The sequence below is a fragment of the Ambystoma mexicanum genome, chromosome 1q (genome assembly GCF_040938575.1).
Source record: "Ambystoma mexicanum isolate Mex_15411 chromosome 1q, UKY_AmexF1_1, whole genome shotgun sequence".
Classification (NCBI taxonomy): domain Eukaryota; kingdom Metazoa; phylum Chordata; class Amphibia; order Caudata; family Ambystomatidae; genus Ambystoma; species Ambystoma mexicanum.
Genome location: NC_090922.1, coordinates 603,925,985 through 603,951,182, shown reverse-complemented (window position 1 = coordinate 603,951,182; position 25,198 = coordinate 603,925,985). Strand labels below are relative to the sequence as shown.

The window sequence follows — 25,198 nt, the reverse complement described above, 5'->3', positions numbered from 1 at the left end:
CGAAAAACAAACTGTAATACTCCGCAGCTTCCACTAGATGTCGGCCTATGCACAGCAAGTGAATCTAAGCAGATACAAGCATCAGAAATACGATTACGGTGAGTAATGTATCCCATATTTTCTTTTTCCTGTTTCTATTAAACACAATTGTAAAGGTTTCTTATGTAAACCATATACAAATAAATAAAAAAAATACCTTGGGAAAGCCTGAAAGGCTTCCCTGTGTCACTGCACTGAGGGTGCTGTGTGACACAAATGCAAAGATGATGCCTATGGGGTTGTTTAGACTCCATAACCAAAGAAAACACAGAGGTAAAACACATATCAAAAAACATGAAAGAGTGGGGAAAAGGCTCACTCTCTCTCTTGAAAAAAAAAAATCAAGTCCTCAAAATCCAGTAAAGTTGCTGGGGGTCTCTAAGGTGAAGGGAATTAGCACATTTTTGAGAATTCTCCCTAACACTCGTCCGTCCCCCCCTGCCACTCCCCCAGACTAAGGGATAGGAGGAGTTAATCCACCCCTGGATGAATCTCCTTAGTCCAGTCGGGTCATACATTCTGGAGAGACCATCAGCATTTTGGTGATTACACCCTGACCTGTGTTCAATGATAAAATCAAATCCCTGTAGGCTGATTGACCATCTTAACAATTTAGGATTTTCCCCCTTTATCTGCATTAACCATCTCGAGGGTTGGTGGTCTGTCTGAATCACAAAAGTAGACCCATACAAGTATGGTCTAAACTTCTTCAGAGACCACACAATGGCAAAAACATCACGTTCTATGGTTGCCCACCTTGTCTCAGGTTCCTTCAGTTTCCTACTGATGAAGCAGATAGGGTGTTCCCTGCCTTTCTCATCCAGCTGACTCAGGACTGCACCTATACCTGTTTTGGAAGCATATGTATGCACCATGAAGGTTTGGCTGTAGTCAGGAGCTCTTAAGACTGGAGCTTGACAAAGGGTTCTCTTAAGTCCTTCAAATGCCTTAGTGCACTCATCATTCAACCTGACCTTCTTGGGGAATTTGTTATGTTATGTTACTTTGCATTTATATAGCGCCTTATGTACCATTGGTATGGTCTGAAGGCGCTGGTAGGTTGAACGCCCTTGGGAACCGAAGTTCAAGTCAGTAGAGGGAGTAGAGAGAGTCAAAGGTGCATGTGAGCACCGGATATGTGTGCAGCTGGTGTGGCATTTGTGTAATAGCTGCTTCTTAGCGGTATGTGTGGTGGTTGAGGGATCAAGAGTATGTGTTAATTCTGGCAGGATTTATCCAGACCGATTGTTGCTGCGTTAGGCCTGAGGAGAACGCCTGGCTGGGGTGTGTGTAACCAGCAGTGTTTAGTTAGAGTGATGTGGAGTATGAGGCAGATGTTGGTATGAGAACAGCTATACCGAATGGTTTCGTAGTATCTCTGTGTTCTAGTTGAATGGTGGTGTAAAGAAGAGAGTATGCGTGGTGATGTGATATGATGGGTTACATGCTCTTTCAAACGTTCCATGCACTCCAAACCATTCCATGTAAGTCGCACAATTCTATGCGCTCCAATCCGATTAGTTCGAAAATGTGTCATACCGCAGAGTTCTGGGCACCTTATAATCTCTGGGGTTGGTACTTCGGAACCCCTGTTAAAAGGGTATTACAGTAGTCCTATCAAGCATTTATTAGAGTTCCTACCACCATTGATTGATCTTTTTCTGCCATTAGAGACGTTAAAGGTTTCGGGAGTGTCAACTGATTTTAAATGCAGATTGCAATTTACACACTAACATGCCTACGTTAATATCCCTGCTGTGCTCACCGAGTATTATTGCATGAGACCATGCCAGTGTGCCCATTATCCCGGGCACCTCCAAGTCACCCTTTAACTAAGTAGGCAAGGACTTTGGCATTGTCCAGTGGACACTGCCTGTGGCTAGGCCTGTGGCTAGCCTGTGGCCCTGCCCTGGGGCTCCTCCAAGAGTGCCACTGTGTGACCGATGACCAATTTTCTCAAAGCATGCCAGTCTAGCATGCCCACAGCACCACAAGCCACCCAATGTGGCTATGCCCATGTCACCCATTTCATCCACGAGGCATGACCTATATATATAGCCATGTTACTGGACACTGGACCCGAGGCATGGGATTTGGACATGCTTGTACTTCTCCAACAGCCCCAACGTGCCTACTCAACATGGCCCGGGACAAGTTGCCATCTTGTCTGAAAAGTGACAGCCCACTGTGTTCAATAGGCTTGACCTTCAACCATGTTCCGAGCAACATGAACCCACACTGTGTGGCCACTGGGCATGGCTGCATGTTTTAGCACCCATAATCCATTACTTGTGCTAGCCACTTTGCCTGGGGCACAGACATTGACCATGCCAAGACACCTTCAAGCAACCATGCAAAATCTTTGGTTGAACTAAAAATGTCACAACCTATTGTCTGCCATATCCTCTCCTCTTCCTGCATAAGTAGTTATTATGCATACATAAGCTAGGAGCCAACCAGTGCTTGTAATGTGTTCAAATGCAATACTCCTTGGTACCAGTCGCATAGGCTATCTGATGTCCAAGCGACGGCACTACAAATGCAAATGTTCATTTATAAGTGTGAGCGTGCTAATGTCTCAGAGGAAAATGCTAAGTTAATATTGCTGGCGGCGCAAACACAACGAACATGCATTTGAGGATACGCTTGGTAGAGGATGGCAGTACTGGACAAGGAGGCTACACCATTAAAACTAACATGGCTACCTAGAAAAACCTAAAGTAATAGCAATAAAACAAATCTACTTTGCTAATGCTTGTTTTGTCTTTGCACTCGGGTACTTGTAGTCATATGTTTATCTTGGAAAAGTAGAACCACAAGTCCCAGAATACAAGAAAAATCAAATCGAAGACAAACACGTTGTGAAATCTGGATTTCCTACTGTACTGATCAGTATGCGGGTCCTCGCAGTCGGGCTGGCTGCCCCTCCCATACCATCATCTGAAGTGAGAGCGACTGCTCCAGCTGCTGCTGCCTCGAGGGCCGACCACCAAGGGGCAGTGAGAACCTGTCCTCCATGAGGGGTCTCCTCATCAGGGCGAGCAGAAGCGCCCACTGGAGCCTTGTTATTCATGGGGCATGTGGCAGAGTATGGTCTCACCCAGATCAGGCCTACCCACCTGTGAAATGAAGACACAGAGACGGTGGTACTGGTTGCAAGAGGTCCCCGTGCTCACTGGCCTCGTGATATGGGTGGCCTACTTTTATTCCTTCGGCCTTGTGACCTACTGTCACGCTCACCTGGTCTCCACGGAGGCGTAGCTTGTGGCTGAAGACTGCTGTCTGCACTGGTGTTGCACTGCTTCTAAGATGGTGCTAGCCCGCGTCTTCCCTTCGATCTCACCTCGGAAGGCTTTTGCCTGCAACGTCAAGATATTAGCCAACTGAATGGAGCCGGATTGGCTTCACCACTTTCCTATTTCCTTCTCTTCTTCTGGTTCACCTTGGGTTTTTAAAAGGTGGGCTCTCCGTCCTGCACTCTCTGGCAGGGGCGCGGTATGTACAGTATTTCCCCAAGATCAAGTTACCTCACTGATCCGATGGGTGTTGCTGCTGATTTGGAAGAACCTGAGTAAGCAGGTAAGTCTCTATACCAATGCCTTCTTGGAATAGAGGCTTATAGTCTCTGTCGCCCAAGTTTTTAACTAGCGTTTTGTTCTTTTCTTTTAGGCGTATTGTCGAGCGGTTTCCGGTTGATGGATTGACTCTCCTTGCAATGTTAAGCAGGTTTCCTGCAGGTGAGTATAGCGCTATGCGAGGCGCGCCGAATGTTTGAATAGCCTTTCTTGCTGTGCGTGACTAACCCGCTGTGTCTTTTTTATTCAGCAGGTACGGTGCGATTCCAGGAAGATGATGGAAGGACCGCTCGATGAAGTTCCTGGAAGATGCCGGCCCAGGTGAGGATGGATGTTCGTGCGGTACCTTCTTTTCTGCTTCTTCTCTGCAGATGCGGCGGTCCGGGAATAAGCGGAAGGCAGGGCCGGAATGTTCGATTGCAGGTAAGGCCTTCGTCGCTTAATAACTCCTGTTCTTCTCTTTTCCATTCATAGGTGCCGATGGATAGAAAACTCTGGACGGGCATGGCTGAAGAAGAGCTGAGCAGACATGGTGAGCGTTACGCTGCAGGAGTGCAGAATAACGCGAAGCGTGTTCTGTTTGCAGGGTGCGGTTTAAATAGCCTTGCAAGTAGTTCCAGGCAAATAGTCCCTTAACCATATCCTGCCACTTCAGGTAAAGTAGTCCCACAGCCGCACCCTGTACCGGAAGGCTCAGCCTCACGAAGCCGAGAATATAGTTCCATGAGTTCAACACCTACTATGAGCCTGGCGCCAGCAGCGATTCTAGGGTACTTCTTAGGGGCTTGATAAGCCCTTAAGGATGCCAGTGTCAAAGGTGCCCTCACCAGATTCAAGGGTTGGGAGCATGCACCATGACAGCACTCCCTTTCCACCCCCCCCCCAAACCACCGTAATGGCGGGTTCACCCATTGGTCCTGGTTTGATCGGGTGATTGCGGTGTAACTTTCTTAGTAACCGTGGGGCATGCACGTGTTCGCTAGGTTCCCACGATCTTTCATGTGGTCCATATCCTTTCCAGTCTATTAAGTAAAATAGTTTTGATTTAGTGATTTTTGAGTCCAGGATCTCTTTGACCTCAAATTCAGGTTCTCCATTGACTGTGATTGGTTTCGGTGGTTTCAAAACTCGTGTACCAGGTTGCACCGGTTTCAAAAGTGAGTCATGAAACACAGGATGAATCTTCATGTGTGGGGGTAAGTCCAATTTCATAGCTACCGGATTGATTATTGCCTTAATGGTGTATGGACCTAAATATCTAGGAGTGAAGGTACTAGTTCCTTTCACTGGTATGTGTTTTGATGACAACCAGGCTTCATCTCCAACCTGGTATCTTGGAGCTTCACTTCTATGCACATCAGCCGATTTCTTGTATCTTTCCTTAGCTTGTTTTAGATGGTCTGTCGCTTGTTTAAAGGCTTGAGTGATGGTAGAATGCAAGCTTCTCACTGCGGGCATTTCCAGAACTTGAGGCGGGTCAAGATTGGAAGTTCATGGGTGTAACCCATATATTGTATAGAAAGGACTCTGACCAGTGCTGGAATGTAGGGAGTTGTAGGCATATTCGGTGATCCATAAAACATCCTTCCAGCTGCTTTCCGTTTGATGCAACATACAACTGAGATATTGCTCCAAGGTCTGGTTGGTCCTCTCAGTCTGACCATCAGTTTGGGGATGGTGACTGGTGGAAAGTCTTACGTCAATTTGAGCTAATTCACAACATTTCTTCCAGAAACGTGAGATAAACTGGCTGCCTCGGTCTGAGATCAGGATGGAAGGGAATCTGTGTATTCAGACTATCTGTTCCAGAAATTCTCTAGCCAGGATCGAAGCTGTAGGCAACCCTTTCAATGGGATGAAATGGGCAATTTTAGAGAACAAATCCACCACCACTAGAATTGTGTTGAATCTGTTACAAGGAAGAAGGTCTGTTATAAAATCAAGAGACAGGGTAGGCCATGGTGTAGGTGGAATATCCAATGGCTGTAGCAGGCCAGGTGATTTCTTTTTTTGGGCCTTGTTTTGAGCACAAACTCTGCAGGACAATACAAACTGCTTGATGTCTTTACACCATGTGGGCCACCAAAAGTGTCGTTTAATCTTGGCCTCAGTCTTAGCGATTCCAGGATGACCTTCTACTAATGATTCGTGGTAATTGGAGATTACTTTTTCTTGAGGTTCCCTGCTGGGCAGATAGAGACGTCCTCGAAAATATGGTAACTGGTCTGAGATGGAGTGGTGCGCACTTCTGGTCAGCCACTCCTTTAGGGTGTTGGAATCAATGAGATGTGTGATTTCTTCTTGGATGTCATCTAATGTTAGAGACATTGTAATGCCGAGAATCTTCTCACCAGGAATGATGGGGACTGGGTCGGGGTTGGTGAATTCTTCGTCTACCCCTATACGGGACAATGCATCTGCCTTGCCATTTCGACAACCAGGTCGGTAAGTAATTACAAAGTCAAATTCAGCAAAATAGAATGCCCAGCGGAGTTGGCGAGAAGATTGAGCTTTCGCCACCTTCAGGTACTGTAGATTGCGGTGGTCAGTGATTACTGTGATCGTGTGCCTTGATCCAAATAGATAATGCCGCCAAGCTTTGAAGGCCGCCTTGATTCCGTAATAGCATAATTCAACTCGGGAGCCGTAAATTTCTGTGACCAAAAGGCTACCGGGTGAAGTTGACAAGTTTCGGGGTCTCTTTGCGAGATGACCGCTCCCATTGCCAGGCTGGAAGCATCCGTCTCCACCACGTATGGTAGATCTGGACGAGGGGGTTTCAGAATTGGGGCTGATATGAATTTTTGTTTTAACTCCTGGAAGGCTTTCTCAGCCTCTTCAGTCCATAGGAAACGTTTGTTCTTGCGTAGCAAGGAGGTGATGGGATGCACTAGTTGCGAAAAACCTGGAATGAAACGACGATAGAAGTTCGCAAATCTGAGCATGCTCCGAACTCCTTTAATTGAAGTTGGAGACGGCTAATTGAGAATGGCATCGACCTTTCGTGAGTCCATGCACACACCATGAGGAGTTGGGACAAATCCAAAGAACTCGACCTCAGTCACATGGAAAAAACATTTTTCCAGTTTAGCAAATAGTCTGTGTTGTCGAAGTTTGTCCAAAACTGCACGGACATGTTTCACATGTTCTTGTTCAGAACGGGAGTATACCAGAATGTCGTCTATGTATACTACGACACACAAATCGATCAATTCCCGCAAAACGTCGTTCATGAAATACTGGAACACCGCTGGGGCGTTACAAAGGCCAAAAGGCATCACCTGGTATTCAAATAGCCCGCATTTGGTGCGGAAGGCAGTGTTCCATTCGTCCCCTTTCTTAATTCGTACCAGGTGGTATGCTCCGCCGAGGTCTAACTTGATGTAAATCCGGGCATCTTTAACTTGGTCCAATAGTTCGGGAATCGGAGGTAACGGGTAACGTTTTTTTGCAGTGACTTGCTTCAATACGCGGTAATCGATGCAAGTCCTAAGGTCACCTTCCTTTTTAGGCACAAAGAATAAGGGTGAGGCCACCAGGGACTTGGACCGGCGAATGAAACCGTTAGCCAGGTACTGGTCTAGATACTTTTTTAAATGCTGGTTCTCAGGTTTTGTGAGTGCATAGATTCGACCGCACGGAATCTGTGCGCCTGGTATAAGGTCGATCTGGCAGTCATACGATATGTGGGGGGGGGGCAGCGTGTTGGCTTGATCCTTCTGGAATACATCCTGATAGTCTTGATATACCGGAGGTAGTGGGTTTGTTAGGCTCATGATTGTTGCCATTCCTGTGCCCAAAGGTTCATTAGTTTGAGCACATTCAACTGAGAAGGTCAGCCTCTTAGCACGCCAGTCGATGCAAGGATTGTGTGATTCTAGCCATGGCATTCCCAAAATTATGTGAAATTGTGGAGCCTTGACTATATCAAACACGATGGCTTCCAGATGTCCGTCTTGGCACAAAAGTGTCATCTCTGTCGTAGAGTGCGTTACTGGGCCCGAAGCGATTTCAGTTCCGTCAACAGTGGTGACTAAGTCTGTTGTTTCCTTTTCGCAAAGGGAAAGATTCATCCTTGAAGCCAATTCTTGATCCATATAATTTCCAATGGCTCCGCTATCGATATATGCTCTGACTGCATGCATTCGAGACGGCTGTTGGTGATTTATGAGGATCATGGGCAATACTAGGTGCGAAGTCTGGGAGTCCTTCTTTTCGCTCGACAAGCGGACCTCTACGCTTGTCGGGCGGAGATGTTTTCCGGCTCAGACTCTGCCTCAACCTTGCCAGCAACCCCTACTGCCTTTTTGGGTGGTTTCACTGGGCACTCTCGGAGGAAATGTCTGGCTGACCCGCAATACAGGCACAACTGATGTTGTCTTCTCCTTTCCCTTTCAGCCTTGGATAACGGCCCTCTCACTCCTCCAATTTGCATGGGTTCTGACACGTCGGTGGCCTTGGAAGTGTTTTCCTTTGGGCGCACATACACCCGAGAATCCATTCTAGCACGATCAGCCTTACGGTTCTGCAGTCTATGATCTAGCTGGACCACCATGTCCATGTATTCAGCACAGTCTCTGGGTGGGTTAACCACTTGAGCTAAAACGTCCTTTAACTCCCCTCTCAAGCCACGGTAAAACAACGTTGTTCTCTTGTCATCTGGCCAATCAGTTTCCACTATCAGTCTGTTAAAGGTTGCGATGTAAGTTAGCAGATCCTGGTTGCCTTGACGCAAAGACAAAAGCTTGTTATCCAATGCCTGCCCTTGGAAGTGCCGGGCAAACAGCTTCTCCATGTCCAGTTGGAACCTCTGGAAGTCTCGCAAGATGGGATCGTCCCGGTTCACCAGCGGTACCGACCAGTCTGCAGCACTGCCAGTGAGGTACGATAGTACAAAGGCCACCTTAGATTGATCGTTTGGAAAGGCTCCCGGCCTGCATAGGAAATGTAAACTGCACTGATTCATAAAAATCGCATACCTTTTTGGGTCTCCTGCGAATTGTTCTGGAGGTGCCAAAGGTACAGCTCCTGGGAGGACCACCTGAACTGGATTGCTTGATGCAGCGGGTACCGTTGACCTCAATCCTGTGACTGGAGCAGCTGTCTGGTGAGTTTGTCGGTGCGGTCCTTGGCTACAATCAGTTCCCTTCTAGCTGAATGTACCTCGGCCCTGAGTTCCCCCAAAAGCTGGGCTAGCTGATCGGTTTCCGAAGTTTCCATGACGCCCAGGTAGAGAATTTGTGTAAGGCTTTGCGTTCTGTCACGCTCACCTGGTCTCCACTGGGGCGTAGCACGTGGCTGAAGACTGCGGTCTGCACTGGTGTTGCACTGCTTCTAAGATGGTGCTAGACCGCGCCTTCCCTTCGATCTCACCTCGGAAGGCTTTTGCCTGCAACGTCGAAACAAGATATTAGCCAACTGAATGGAGCCGGATTGGCTTCACCACTTTCCGATTTCCTTCTCTTCTTCTGGCTCACCTTGGGTTTTTAAAAGGTGGGCTCTCCGTCCTGCACTCTCTGGCAGGGGCGCGGTATGTACAGTCTTTCCCCAAGATCAAGTTACTTCACTGATCCGATGGGTGTTGCTGCTGATTTGGAAGAACCTGAGTAAGCAGGTAAGTCTCTATACCAATGCCTTCTTGGATTAGATGCTTAAAGTCTCTGTCGCCCAAAACTAGCATTTTGTTCTTTTCTTTTAGGCGTATTGTCGAGCGGTTTCCGGATGATGGATTGACTCTCCTTGTAATGTTAAGCAGGTTTCTTGCAGGTGAGTATAGCACGATGCGAGGCGCGCCGAATGTTTGAATAGCCTTTCTTGCTGTGCGTGACTAACCCGCTGTCTCTTTTCTATTCAGCAGGTGCAGTGCAATTCCAGGAAGATGATGAAAGGGCCGCTCAATGAAGTTCCTGGAAGATGCCGGCCCAGGTGAGGATGGATGTTCGTGCGGTACCTTCTTTTCTGCTTCTTATCTGCAGATGCGGCGGTCCGGGAATAAGCGGAAGGCAGGGCCGGAATGTTCGATTGCAGGTAAGGCCTTCGTCGCTAAATAACTCCTGTTCTTCTCTTTTCCATTCACAGGTGCTGATGGATAGAAAACTCTGGACGGGTGTGGCTGAAGAAGAGCTGAGCAGACATGGTGAGCGTTACGCTGCAGGAGTGCAGAATAACGCGAAGCGTGTTCTGTTTGCAGGGTGCGGTTTAAATAGCCTTGCAAGTAGTTCCAGGCAAATAGTCCCTTAGCTGTATCCTGCCACTTCGGGTAAAGTAGTCCCACAGCCACACCCTGTACCGGAAGGCTCAGCCTCACTAAGCCGAGAATATAGTTCCATGAGTTCAACACCTACTATGAGCCTGGCACCAGCGGCGCCAAGACTGAGTGCAGGAGATTCTAGGGTACTTCTTAGGGGATTGATAAACCCTTAAGGATGCCAGTGTCAAGGGTGCCCTCACCAGATTCAAGGGTTTGGGAGCATGCACCCTGACACCTACTACGTCACAAGGTGCTTAAAGGGGTTTTCTCCACATTCATAATTAAATGACAAAAACAACATTTTCATTTCGGTCCACAACAGGTCGAAACCTGGGTGAGGAGACCACATTCAAGGGAGAAGCTATGGTCCCATGGTTCTCTATGAAGTTCCTATAATAACCAATGAGACCTAAAAAGACTCTAACTTCGGGTTGAGTTGTAGGGGTGCCCCATTCTTGTACAGCTTGTACTTTGCTAAGTAATGGCCTTATTCCACCTCCTCCTACCTCATGTCCAAGGTAGACCACTTTGCTGTAACCAATTTGACATTTACTTGCCTTTATGGTCATATGGGCCTGCTCAAGAGCCTGTAATAAATAACCTAAGTGGTCAGCATGTTCTTTCCAAGTAGAGCTGAACACTGCAATGTTTTCCAAGTATGCCATGCAGAAGTTCTCCATCCCATTCAGAACATGATTCACCATCCTTTGGAATGTAGCAGGTGCGTTTTTTAATCCACAAGGCATAACCTTAAACTGGTAGAAGCCTGCTGGGGTCGAAAATGCAGTTTTCACCTTGGCATGGTCTGTCAGAGCTATTTGCCAATAGCCTGAGGTTAGGTCAAATGTACTGAGGTACTTGGCTGAACCAAACTTATCCACCAGTTCATCTGTCCTAGGTAAAGGATTGGCATCAGTCTTTGTGACTGCATTTAGGGCTCTATAGTCCACACAGAATCTCAACTCCTTGGATCCTGCCTTTGGTACTAGCACAACTGGACTAGACTAAGGACTTGTAGATGGCTCTACTACCCCGAGATCAAGGGTCTTGTTGACCTCTTCCTTTATTTGGGCTCTTACATGGTCTGACATCCTGTAACCTCTGCTTTTAACAGGTGAACAGTCACCAGTGAGAATATCATGCTGGCCTCAAGGGGTCAAGCCTGGTGATAGTGAAAACACAGAGGCAAACTGATTTAACAGACATGTGCACTCCTCCTGTTGTTCCAGTGTCAGATTAGAAGAGAGATTAACTCCTCCTATTTTCCCATCCTAAGGTTGTCCCCTGAGGAGGTCAGGTAGAGGTTAGCTATCCTCCTGAGCAGTGGCTAGAAGCAAAGCTCCCAGTTGTGGTCCAGAGACATAGGCTTTTAGACGGTTGGTGTGAAAGACCCTGGGGGCCACCTTAGGATTTCCTAAGTCTACCAAATAATTGACCTCTCCCAGTTTTCCCACAACCTTGAAGGGTCCAATCCATTTGTCCTGTAAGGCCCCCTGCCTTGTAGGTACCATAACTAGAACTAGCTGGAGTAAACTCCACCATGTTGGCCTTCTGGTCATGCCAATGCTTCACCAGAGCCTGACCTGCTTTCAATGTATCAGATGCTTCTGTCATCATGTGTGTCATTTTCCTTTGCAGACCTAACACATAGTTAGTGACTCGCACTGGCTTGGGGGAAGGAGCACTCTCCAACCCCTCCTTAATTAGGGCCAAGGGGCCTCTAACTGGATGACCATGGAGAAGCTCAAAGTGACTAAATCCAACTCCCTCCTGAGTGATTTCTTTATAAGCAAAGAGAAGGCATGGCAGTAGAAGGTCCCACTATCTTCTAAGGGGTTCTTCTAAAGCATCTATCATGCTCTTCATAGTTCGATTAAACCTCTCTAGGGATGGTAGGCAGTTGAGAACTTGTAAGTCACTCCACAGTTTTTCCACATGGCCTGCATGTAGTGGGACATAAGGTCTGATCCCCTGTCGGAGATGACTTCCTTAGGAAAACCTACCCTGGTAAAAAAAAATACCAAGTAGGGCCTTAGAAACTGCCTGAGCAGCAACAGTCCTCATAGGTATAGCTTCAGGATACCGTGTAGCATGGTCTACCACAACCAATATAAATCGGTTGCCTGAAGAGGTTGGAGTGTCTAAGGGACCAACAATGTCGATTCCTATCCTCTCAAAAGGAACTCCCAACACTGGGAGAGTTGCCAAAGGTGCCACATTCTTGGCTCCACTCTTGCCAGATGTCTAAGCGTGACAGCTCCTATAGAATTTATCTACATCAGAACCCAATTTAGGCCAGTAGAAATATAGAGAATCCTTTCCTTGGTTTTCTTAAAGCTTAAGTGAACACCAGCTGAATGAATCTCATGAGCTAACTATAGGAACTGGTGTCTTATCTCTTAAGGCACTACAAGTCTTCTGTAGTCCCCTGGGATAGACTCAGTAGGTTCACTGTAGAAGAGAGCATCCTCCCAGTACAACCTGTGCTTCCCTGGCTCTTGCCCGTTCAGTTGGGAAGCTGCCTGTTGGCGAAGTCCTTCAAGAGTAGGACACTCTCTTTGACCTCTACTGAAGTGTGCCCTACAGGGGCCACCTTCTGCCAGTAAAGACTGCAGCTCAGGATGATCTTTTAGGATCCAGATCTCCAACAGGGGGAAAGTCTTCTTCCAGCTCTGAATATTCAGCAGCTGATTCAACCTCTCCTGGTTGTTTCTCACACTCAGCTGGTGGAGTAGTCACAGGTGTGACTTTGGACATTTCTCTCGGGGATGTCCTGGCTTGATGCACAGCAGTGCTATCTATCTTGTTTCCTGAGACCTTGGGTTTCCCCTTTGTCTCCTTTTTTCTGGAAATAGAAGTTGGAATTTCCTGTGGACTGGTGTTCTAGGTTCTCCTGTAACAACCTCTTGAGTCATCTAGGGTGAGCTCTCTAGCCTTCATTGTCTGTTCCGGTTTCCTTTTTACTGTGAGGCCTGGGAGTGCTTAATACAACTCCAAGAGTCTTTAAGTCATTCCCTAACAGGACTCTCCCAGGCACCTCACTTTGTACACTGACATGTATTCGTACAGTCATATGGTTGCACTGGATGAGAACTGGTAGTCTTGGAAGCAGTTGGAAAGGGCCTCCAGCAAGTTTAGTGGGGCCTTTGGGTGCCTTAACAACATCCTCAGGTTTGAAAAAGGTTTCATCCACCACTGTAATGCTGGCATCAGTGTCTCTAATGGCAGGTGTCTCCTGTCCATTTAGAAGTACACTGTCCTTGTAATATTATTTTGTGTTATCTGGTTTAGAATTATAGACCTCTACATTCTGCTGTTCCCACATACCCAGGGACACTAAAGAAACACTGGCAGAGACTCCAATGGGGTCTTCAGCCAGTAGTTGAAAGTTTCCACTTACCAAATGTACTTCTCCCTCAGGGATGACGGCTAAGGAGGCAGTGTGGACCCCTGAAGGTTTACCCTTGCATCTGGGATCCCCTTTCACATGGTCATTTGACCCACAAGCATAACATATTCCAAATGTTTTGACAAATGCGGGCTTCTGCTGACCTCCCTCTGGTCGGGCACCAGAGGTATCACTGGACTGATTCGGTTTCCCTTGTGGCTTACCCTTTTTCTGTTTGGGGCCCTCTTTTGTGTTGGAGCTATTAGAATTCTCTTTGCCATCTTTATCTTGCTGCTTCCCTTCATCCGTTTGCTCAGAATCCTTGTGAGTAGCCATGAGTGGCAACCCAGAAGTCAGCAGCTTTTGTTAGCTTCTTGGGATCAATCTCTTTAGAGTCAGCCAAGTGCTGTCTCAGCTCAGGAGAGCAGGCATCAAAAATAGATTCCAACAAAAATAGATTTATTATTCCTTTGAAAGTGTTAACTCTGTAACCCTTAACCCAACCATCTAAGTTCTTCAAACATGCACACACCCAGGTAGCCCAAGGGGTACCATCAGTCTTTTTGAGGGTCCTAAACCGCTTAAGGTACTAGGAAGGAGTTTTCCCAAATATAGCTATCAAAGCTAGGTTCACATTTTCATACTCCAATCTTTCAAGATTCCCCACCTCCATTACAGCATCAGTTGCAACCTGGGGGAGCCTAGGCAAAAGCCAAGGAATCAACTGATTCCCTATGAAACCCTGAATCCCATAGTTATACTCAAAAGCACCCAACTAATCCAAAATATCAAATCTCACCTCATACATATGAACAGCTTCCTTAGGCTTGCGAGGTATCTTTGGACTGGAAGACCTAGAAGACTCTGGAATAGAAACATTTTCAAGAGACAGTTTCTTCATTTCAAGAGCATGTTGCATTTCCATTCCTCTGAGTTTGATTTCTTGATGTTTACTTTCAGTTTGCAGTTATAGCCTTTTGAACTCTAACTCAAGTCTCATTTTTTCAAGAGAGACACATTCTGGACTCAGTACTGGACCTGGTAGGGTCCCTGTGGCTAAAGGTTGAGGCCTAAGAGCTGGTTGAGGTAAAGAGGGGCTCACATCCTGAGACTCCTCTAACTCTTCTGACTCCTCAATAACATTAGAGTTAGACTCTGAATCATTATCATCCTCATCATTTTCCACATTTTCTGAGGGAGTGACAGCCCTATTTCTCAGACTTTGATGATTCAACAATCTTTCAATCCATTCATGTTTCTTTCCTTTAACAGGGAGATTCCTGACCTTACACATCTTTCAGTTGATCTACTGTTAGAATGATCAGGGCTTCCTATCTGAAGTTATCCGTATCTGGCATTTTGCAATTGCTTTTCTAGTGGATCTTAGCCTTGTGAAGGTTATTATTTAAACAAAAGTAAAGCAGAACTCTCAATGTAACAACTCTACAATTTAACCCACCGCTGCCACCAGTGTTAGGCAAAGTTTGAATGCACTACCCTCTGGGAGCACTACAAGCAACTATGACTACAGGTGTAAGCAAACCAACCTTTGGTATAAGTCTGTACTACACAGTCTTGGTAGCGTATTGAGCAGCCAGGCTTATCTCAAGAGGGGAAATGTGAGCAGTAATGATGTTACACAGAGGTCTACAATCACAGGTGTTCAAATAAACTCGTACACTCAAGGTTTCTTGGTTAAATACTTATTAATTTATTAACCATTCAATTATAAAACATTCAATAGAACTTCAATACTGTTCACTGCAAGTTTCTGAACCAGATAAGACCCTTTTGGGGTGGCCCACAGACGCAACCTACAATCACAGGCAACTTGAGTAACAAGGGTGCTGGGGACATGAATATCTTACTGTTGGCGTTCAGAATACTTTTCAAGAGGAGTAAAAGGCAAAGGTTATTGGAACATAAAAGGTTACAATTATTCTTAGACAGTGCAAATATTTTCAGTTCACTAGAAGAGTCAGTTCAATTCAATAGGCTAGGCCAAAGTAAATGGGCTAAAGTCTTGGATAGGACAAAGCAGTTCTGGTAAATAGACGGAAAAATCTCTGCGCAAGTTCTTAGAAGTAGTTTGTAGGAAGAATAATCATATGCTGGGTCACAAGCTGATTAGGCCTGTGAGTTGCAAAGGTTTCAAGCACCTTCAACGCAAGAGGCAAGTACTCTGTCTTGTTTTACAGTACCTTACAATGAAGAAAAAGAGGCAGATGATGACTTCTGTTCCTGGCAGTTCCTGCAGATCTCGCTGTTCCTGGGCCTCAGTCGTGGAGACGAGGGAGGACGTCGGGGGACTCCTGCACTGCATTTGAACAGTCAAAAGCTTGCAACTGGCAACTTCAATTCCAGTGGCTGTAAGTAAAGCACACAATCTGGTGTCCCTCTCCCTGGTTATACGGTTTCCTGTAGCACTCTGAGGAAATTCAACCAGCTCTGAGATTAGGTGTCCGGGTGGCTTACTGTCGAGTTGATTGGTCCCACCAACTCAAAGGGAGAAGTCGTCCTTGCAGTGGCTTCTCTGTCGAGGTGAACTTGGTGATTCAGACCTGTAGCAGGGCTTCACCGGGCAAACCAATGGTCCAGGAGTTGCAGCAGCCGTCCTCTCCAAGCTAATCTTCGGTTCTTTCATTCCAGTGGTCGACTCTGCCTTCCAAGCAAAGAGACTCCCCTTTTATTCAGTTCTCACCCATTAATTTCATCCTAGCTGTCACTCACCCACCAGGGTGGCTGTCCTTGCCGGACAGTCAGCCAGCCAATCACCACCGAGTGCATTTGGGTCGCCTAGGAGACTAAGCACAGGGAGTTTCGGCACCTCCCTCGCTTTCTGCCCACCCCAGACACTCGGGCGCCAGAGGCGGTCTTCACTCCTGAAGCCCGCCAAAGGTGAATGAACAAAGGAACCAAACTAGGTTTGGCATGCAGAGACAAACTCTAGAAGGACCTTGTGAAAAAAGATGACCGGGACTCTGTTTAAACAAAGGGGGCTCAGATGCCATCTTGAAAACCATGGCTCCCGCGATTTAATGCTACCGGAGCTACGAATAGTTCGCGGTCGGGAAAAATCATGGTAGTTTGTTGTAAAATCACTGCGACCAGCCATTCTAAGAGGAAAGGGTTGCATTTGACTGCTATATAATTATCTAGACATAGGGGATACCAAGTAACCCCTCCAGCACTCTATTGTAAGATAGGGTGTGCTGGGTCTAGGAATTTAAACGACTTATAAAGTCCATTTCACTTTGCTTACTCTGGGAAACAGCAGTGTATCCCAGAGAAGGTATTTAAACCTTGGGAAAGCCTGAAAGGTTTCCCTGTGTCACTGCACTGAGGGTGCTGTGTGACACAAATGAAAAGATGATGCCTATGGAGTTGTTTAGACTCCATAACCAAAGAAAACACAGAGGAAAACACATATTAAAATACATGAGAGAGTGGGCAAAAGGCTCAGACTCTCTCCAGGTAAAGAAATCAAGTCCTCAAAATCCAGCAAAGTTGCTGGGGGTCTCTAAGGTGATGGGAATTAGCAAATTTTTGAGAATTCTCCCTAACACCCCCTTTAGGGGTTGTCTAGGCTTTTTCCTTTGGTGCATAATCTGCATTCGGTGTGGGACCTCAATTGGGTTCTTGCAGCTTTGCAACGCCAGCCTTTCGAACCGATGGCCTCTGTGGAGATCCACTTGGTGATGCTAAAGACTTGTATTGGTGGCTCTCACATCTGCGCTCAGGGTTGGTGAGCTGCAGACATTGTCTTCGTGCGAGCCCTTCACCACGTTTCACAACCACAATGTCATCTTGCATGCTCACTGCCCAAGGTGCTCTTTCCATTTCATCTGAATCAAGAGATCTGCCTTCTGGTGTTCTTCCGGAACCTGCAGTCTGAGGCAGAGAGGGCTCTAGATTCCTTGGACCTCACAAGGGTTCTCAAGTTTTATCTCTCTCGGACGAAATCCTTCAGGAAGTCCGAGGCATTGTTTGGGGGCGGGGGGAGGAGGGGTGGTGGGCTCAGGCCATTACAGAGGCGTACACGGCCAAGGGCAAACCTGTTCCAGAGGGGATTCATGCCCATGCAGTCAGAGCTAAGGCCACAGCCGTCGTGTTTCAGAGACATGCTTCTTGGGATGTCATCAGCAAGGCGACTTGGGCCACTGCGTCAGCCTTCTGTAGGCACTACTCGCTGGAAACCTGCTCTAGGCGCGATACAGAGTTTGGTGAGGCGGTTTGAAGAACCTTTTTGTTTTATCCTAGATATGAGGCAGGTTGTCACAGCTCCACCCTGTGTTCTTGTTTGGTGGAATCGCCTTCAAGAATGGAGGCAAGGGGACAGCACGTATGAGTAATTAAAGTTACTCATCATAGTGACTAGAGTACTCCTAATCCATAGTCCCCTTTCCTCCATACGTCCCACCCACCTTGCCAAGGACTAATATGTACTAGGAGTTGCCAGGTATCTAAGCGTCCGATGTGTTCAAAGGGAAATTGCGTGAGGGGCCAGAGGGCGCGGCTTTGGCGGGGCCTCAGCGGGGCGATCCCACGCCGAGGCCGCGCCTCGCACGGTATACTAAATTTAAAGGGGAAGATCAATTTTTCGCTACCAAATGTTACGTTATCATCGTCATGTTGGGGACGCCACAAGGATGGAGAAAAGGGGACTATGAGTGCTCTAGTTACTACGTTGAGTAACTTTAATATTGCAGAGTTTGGCTGGAACCCTGCGGGAGGTTCATTATTGGGAGGTTGATGAGCAGAAGAGCAGGAGACCTAAAATATGGAGTCAGGATTCCTGAAAGTGTCTCACAAAGCGGGTGCACCAACATTTGGCTTGAAAGTGGTGCAGTCGCTGCAAGAAGGTGAAGAGAAGCATGCTGCCAGGGAAAGGGAACCAGGTGAAATAGGATGCAAAATCCAACAACACTGCAATCTAGAATTTGCAGCCAGAGCTCATTACAAAGCTTTTCTCAATAGCCAACTAATGAACCCTGGCACACTCTTCGAAAGACTGGTTCTTGGAAATGAGAAAAGAGATTTGACTCCTTACAAGCTCTGTTTATTTACTTAGTATGTCTAGCTGTCCCAGGAAGGATCTCCAATATAAAATGGAAGAATCCTGATTATGGTATTGCTTCGAAAGCCCTGGCAATCGTCTCAAAAGCAGACACGAAATCTGATGCCATATAACACCACCTAAAAACACATTGTGTACTTGTTTGGCTATTCCATGCAACCTAGCATATGGTTTTGCTGCTCGTCCTGTTGTGGGAGTAAATTCCATTCATTCCTTTTGGAAGCGAGGAATCAGTTTAGGCTTTGCCACTCACCTTTATTTTATTTTATTTGACACTTATATAGTGCACAAAACCCTAAGGATTCAAGGTGCTTTAACTTAAGAATATGGTTACAGTAAGTGCTTCAGGTTACAAAGGGAAGCATAATAGATGGGTTACATACACATCCTATGCCAAGTGCAAGAAAATAGTACTTGGTGATCACATCTATTGGGTCTATCTCCATTTAGTTGGGGGCAGTAACCCACAGGTATAATATTTAAGTCAGTAAGCAAATACATGGTGCCTGCCCCATGTTGCAGGGCTGCAGCTACATACAAATGCAGGGAATAGTGTTGGGTGGGTAGTGTTTTCACACACACTGCAGCACATTCAATCAGATTGGTGGGGGCACAGACACTACAGGACATTCAACCAGATAGGGGGTGCACACATTACAGCACATTCGACCATAAAGGGGGGGGGAGCAAGACACTAAAGCACATTCGACCAGATGTGCTGGGGGCATACACAGTACAGCACATTTCACCAGAAGGGGGGGCACACACACACAGATTCAACTAGATGGGGGGGACATACACACTACAGCACATTCGACTAGAGGGGGGCACATTCGACCAGATGGGGGCATACACAGTACAGCACATTTGACCAGAAGGGGGCACATTTGACCAGATGGGGGGGGGGGGCATACACAGTACAGCACATTCGACTAGAGGGGGGCACATTCGACCAGATGGGGGCATACACAGTACAGCACATTTGACCAGAAGGGGGCACATTTGACCAGAAGGGGGCACATTTGACCAGATGGGGGGGGACATACACACTACAGCACATTCGACTAGAGGGGGGCACATTCGACCAGATGGGGGCATACACAGTACAGCACATTTGACCAGAAGGGGGCACATTTGACCAGATGGGGGGGGGCATACACAGTACAGCACATTCGACCCGATTGGGGGGGGGAGACACGGTACAGCACATTCGATCAGATAGGGGGGGGGCAGACACCAGATTGGGGTGTCACACACAGTACAGCACATTCGACCAGTGGGGGGGGCACACACACACTAAAAACACAGGCGACCAGTAAGTGGGGGGCACACACAATGCAACACGGCGACACTGGCCATTGGAAATTGCAGAGAGATAATGTTAGGTTGTACATCGATAAATCCGGTTGTATGCTCAGTAGGCACGGCAAACTAGCGTGCAACAGAGTAATATCTTGACATGCGGAGTGGGATTGCACCAGTACAGTCACTAGTACACGTGGATGTAGTTCAGTATTTCCGAGGATTAGAGAAGTGTTGCAAGTAGGGGTGTACCGAATAGTACATTTACCATTCGGTTGAATACCGAATAGTTGGCCGAACTATTCGGCCAAAGCTGAATAGTGAACCGAATAGTAATTAACTACTAGAAATGTGTCAATATATGCATAACAGGCCAAAACAATGCTTGTTTTAAAAGGACTTCAGTGAAGGACATGCATAGTACTTATAAATAGTTTATAGCTGTAACTATGCTTTAGAAGGGAAGTTTTATTATTGTTTGCTTTCATTTCCCAATAAAACGTTCCATCACAACTCCAATTACTTAAACATTTACATATTACAATATGACACTGCTAATAACAAAGAAATAACTTTAAAATAGTAATCTCCCAGTCTTTCCAAATCAGTCCCTGCTCCATCAAGCGAAAAGTGAAGCCTCCTTAGTGAAATGTGGAAATGGGTGGAACCTGTGGGAGGGTGGGAGAGTAAGCAATGTGATTCTTTTTACATGAAATGGATTGAAGACCTTGACGGGCGGTAAGCTTGCGATGAGTTGGTACACGGCCACCAGTTACAGCAAAAATGGGGGATTTTCCGTATTTGTTTATTTTACTGGAGGGGCGGGGGAGGGGGGGCAGGAAAGTAAATCAGTGGATAACAGAATCAGGGCAGCACTCGGCTTTTGATTCTGATGATGGGCTAATGATTGAGAAGCAGAGCAGTTTGTGGGGAGTGTAGCCTTTCAGATGGCACCTTTGCATGAGGTGTCCGTTTGGGTCGTATGCCTTTTATTCGCCGCACCCCACTAAATAGCACTACATTTTCAACCAGGATATCCACTCCGAAAGGCTCTGGGGGTCTTCCCAGGTGCCACTTTACTGCCCAGCAGTCAGATGAAGCCCTAAACCAGCTTAGCAACGTGGGGCAGCTGGTGCGTTGCGTCCAAGGGCCTCCATTGCTGCTTATGGAGACCTCGGCCCCTGTGGGGCGTTGGGTCACTGGCGTTATCGGCCCTTTATGAGAAATCAATCGCAGACGCTTTGTGTGTGTGTGTGTGTGTGTGACACACCTAATAGCCACTGCTTAGTCCCTTATTTTTGGAGGGGCTGCGGTTACTCATGGCTCATTTTACCATGCTCTATCATTGCCTTTAATACAGCTCCCCTCTGCCGATTGCACGGCCTCTTGGCACTAGCCGTGTAAACTCGAATATTATAATATTGATGAGAGGTTTATTAAGAGAGGTGGTTGTGGTGGAAAGGACCATAAAATATACATTCTCCCACCAGCCATCGTGAGATGGGGGACATTTCCGGGCACATCCTAACATGAGAAATTGTGAGCCATTCTAGTCCAAGGTAGGGACTACATGGGGCGCACACCAGTATCATGAAGAATGTTGAATTAGAAAGCATCAGCACAAAGGTGATAGCCCACTGCTGCGCGTGGGATCGACAGCAGGAGGAATGCTAGAATAATGTGACCGCAGCAGGCACTCAAGCCTTTTAGCTGCCTGATAGTTTGGTGGTATGTTTCAGTAAATGAAAACAAAGGTGTGTTGTCTTTTGGGGAGTGAGGCGCGATGCTCCTTCCGGCAGTTGAAGCATGGGGGTGCAACGTTGGCAGACCGGGCCTACTTCCCTGAGAGCCCCGCTCCCCTCAGGGCTCCGTCTCATGGCAGCACCATCCCTTTAAATGCCCCCCCCCCCCCAGGCTGCCGCAGTTATCCTGCCGACAAAGCCTCCCCCCCCCCCATTCAAATTGTAGATCGGTGCCACCCACTGAAAACAAAAGGCCTTTTATCCTCTATGCTGCAGAGGAAGGCCGCCCAGGAGGGGGTGCTGACAGTGAGCGGCTGTGGGGTGGGGCAGATGACAAAGGTTGCAAAGGATATCTTCGCAACACCATTATGCACACTCCCTTAACTGTGGGAGTCCTTTCATCCCGGAGAAGGTTCCCTCCATTTCCTTATTGGAGAGCTATATGTGTTCTTGGCCGTCTTGCTGCTTGTGCTGAGTAGGGCAGGGGTGCAACTTCAGCTTCGAGTACCAATTCAAGTAAGCATTCAGCCGAATGCCAATTAGCTGGTTTCAGCCGGAATTCGGCCAAATGTTTACTCGAAGCCGAAGTTCGGTACACCCCTAGTTGCAAGCGGGGAAAGAGAGAGTGGGCCACTTGGTAAGTGTACATCAGGCGAGGTGAAAGTTTCAGATGTGCGAGATGGTGGGGAGAGGAAGCTCTCGCCGGAAAGAAAGGCAGATAGCTGGAATGTTAGTCCGATGTCGTTTTTTTGTTCTAATATGTGATCTTTATACAGCCCATTAGGTCGTTATGAGCTTGTGGCGGCGAAGACTGTCTTGAGTGAATGTGAAGGGATTTCATGGTTTCGGTTTTTTGGAGCAGTGACGTAAATTGTGTTGGTGCGGAGGAGGGGTTCAGGAACCTACCCCCCCTTCTACCTGTTCAGTTTAGAAGTGTTTTATCACTGTTCACCTATGAAAAACAAAGATAAACTATTTACATTTCCAAAATATGTTAGTTCCTGGAGGATTGGTATTGGACTTCTTGAGGATTCTTTGGTGAAAACAATTATCCCGCTGCAATTTTGGTTTGCTTTCTGGGTTTAAGGGTGGGAGAGAGAAAGTATGGTTTGTCTGCCTCCTGTCTTTTTATTGTCATATTTTCTGTTCTTTTTACGGTGTCCTTGGGCCAAATTCATACACTCTTAATTGTGTAGTTTAAACAAATAGAATTAAAAGGGGTTGTTGCTCTTTTAATAAGATTCAACCTGTGGTTGACTGCACAAGGTACTGTGAATCATCTGCCTTTTCTTCACTGTACTGTATACATCCTCCTTCAGATCCTGGATTTCCAAACATTTATTGGCTTCTGTCTCGATGGTAGAAATGCTTTGCAGTTATAGTTTTCTTTCCGTTCCTCTTTACCTTAGATTCCCTGGAAGGTGGCATTGTAAATTGAAGCATTGTTTTTGTAATTGCCTCATTTGAACCCCTGTTTTTTCTTGCAGCCCCATATGCTTTGATATGATCGAAGAAGCCTACATGACCAAATGTGGACACAGCTTCTGGTAAGAATGCTCAGGATTCTCTGATTGACAAGACTATGATCATGCCCTTGCACTGTTTCAAAAATACTTAATGTGGTGGTTGTAACTTTGTGATGAGGAGTGGATGATAAATTCCCTGTCAGTACCTGGGCTCTTTGCCCCTTGTGCTATCTGGCAGTGCAAGCTGCATACATAAATTGCTCAATGCTCGTGATGAGTTGCTATACTTTTTGATAGTTCTGTCTATTTTTCATTTGCCTGATGGAAACAGCTTCTATAATTCCTATGCTAAAGACACCATGTTGTTTGTAAAGGGTGGCTGTGGGGAGAAGTGTCGCGTCTCTGTTGTGCTATTTTATGGAGAGCAGCGTTACGACCAGAGTGGCATTCTAGCACTAAATACTGATGTAGCTCCTGTAGATTGGAGCTACAAAGGAAGTGTTTTCAATGCCTTTCTACAATGAAAATTGGTATCCAGCGCATTGGATTGAGGAAGCGAGTTCTTTAATTTGCAGCATGTACCTAGAGGACGGGATCACCAACACTTTACGTTTTAGTCTGCTTCTGGGAACAATAAGATAAGTAGTGGACGATATCCATCCACTGAGTGGAACAGATCTAGTAAATCTGTACCACAGAACATAGGCCCTAAACTGTGATAAAGCTTTGTGTAGCAGATTGTGTCATTTAAATTTCACACTGCAGTCCAGAGGCAACCAGTGTAACTGTCTAAGAACTGTTGTGATTTGATCGAATTTACTGATTTTTAGAAGAAGTCGGACTGTCGCGTTGTGAGGACTCTTGAGCATATTCATAAAGTATTTGGGTAGATCCAGATAGATTTTCTTAGTCCAGGATGGACAAAACCAAAGCAATAACTACTTGAAGTGAGGAGTCTCAAAGAGAAAGTGCTCTCTTAATGCACCTGAGTGTTGGCTAATGTACGATTGGCATCTATTAAGACCCCCCAAATTCTTAACTGGGTTTTACGGCTGAGGGCCACTTCACTAATCCTTTGGCCACAAGTTAATTGGCCATGAACTATCCCGCTTGTTTATAATCATAGTCTTGGTCTTTACTGGATTCATTTTAGACTCTTCTCCATCCAGTTATTGCCAAAAAGCAATCCTCAGAGGCTCAGAATAGCAGATTTGTCTGTACTTAAAGTCCAGTAGGGTATCCTCTGCGCAGAAATCCATTGTGACTGTAAAGGATTTAATAGGCTTGAATAGAGGACTTGCGTAGACATTGCTGATCCCTGTAGATCCCACAATTCTGTTGTTAAGCCTTGGAGAAAAATGATGCCAGCAATACTGCCTGCTGCCAATCTGTCGGAAGCGATTTAAACCATTTCAACACTGGATTCCAAGATGGCTGCCAATGAATGAGAACGTGTGGTCCTGCGCTCCGACTTAGGCCGACTGCAGCAAGCCGTTGAGGTTCTTACAGACCGGCGCGTCGTACAACACAGAAGCAACGTACCACTTTCTGTCGAGGAGAGAGGAGATCCGAGCCCCACCAAAGCTTGCGGATCCCCAGGTGGGGTGAGTGGGCAGCACAGGGACTGACACCGGGCATTCAGGAGAGACTGAGTAGCGGAGGGGGCTCCGGAGAGGCTGATTGTGTCAGGACTCCTCTCCAGGATAAGCAGAGGACCAGAGTGGGGATGGAGAGGAGCGACCAAGTCTGTGGCAGTGGTGATTCGCCCCCTGGGTGCCCTGGTTCCATGGGTACAGCTCCGGCATGTGAAGCATCGTCAGCGGTGAGCAGAGATTTGAATCTGAGAGCGAGGGGACCGGACCGGCATACCGAACCAGTACTAGCGAGAGGGCGCGGTGGACGCTAGAGGCACTGTGACGAAGGTTGCAGGTGAGGAGAAAGCTGGACGCCTGGCCCGGCTAGAGAGCAGTACAAGAGACACGAGGGGAGACGTGATGGGGACCCCGAGCAAAGTGCTGGTCGGGTCACAGTGCGAAGCCTCGCGATCGCCCGACGGGAACAGAGGAGAGAGCTCCCAGGCCAGCAAGCAGTCCCAAGTGGGAGTGGAGAAGGAAAGACCCCAGTCCCCGCTGCTGCCGGTATTGTGTGGCTTGGCGGGAGGGCTGGAGCAATGAGGGGTGGTGAGCATAGCAACCCCATAGAGGAGCGATTGGAGAGCAGGCAGCTGAGTTGGTCGGAAGATTTTGGCCCCTCTGTAGATGCAGTGGGGGCTGGTAGAGGACGGGTCGAAGAGAAGGAAGATGGCCCCCACAGAGCTTGGAGGCAGAGTAAGGCGAAGGAGATGCGTGCCCCCGCAAGA

General features: G+C 47.1%; 1 protein-coding gene across 1 annotated transcript in view; it reads left to right on the top strand.

The window, feature by feature from the left end:
- Positions 1-25,198, top strand: part of COP1 (COP1 E3 ubiquitin ligase) — a 1,876,694-nt gene that overhangs the window by 106,092 nt on the left and 1,745,404 nt on the right. Inside the window, exon 2 of the mRNA XM_069641145.1 lies at positions 22,861-22,920. Coding sequence (XP_069497246.1) covers positions 22,861-22,920 — 60 coding nt within the window. The remainder of the gene's footprint in view (positions 1-22,860; positions 22,921-25,198) is intronic.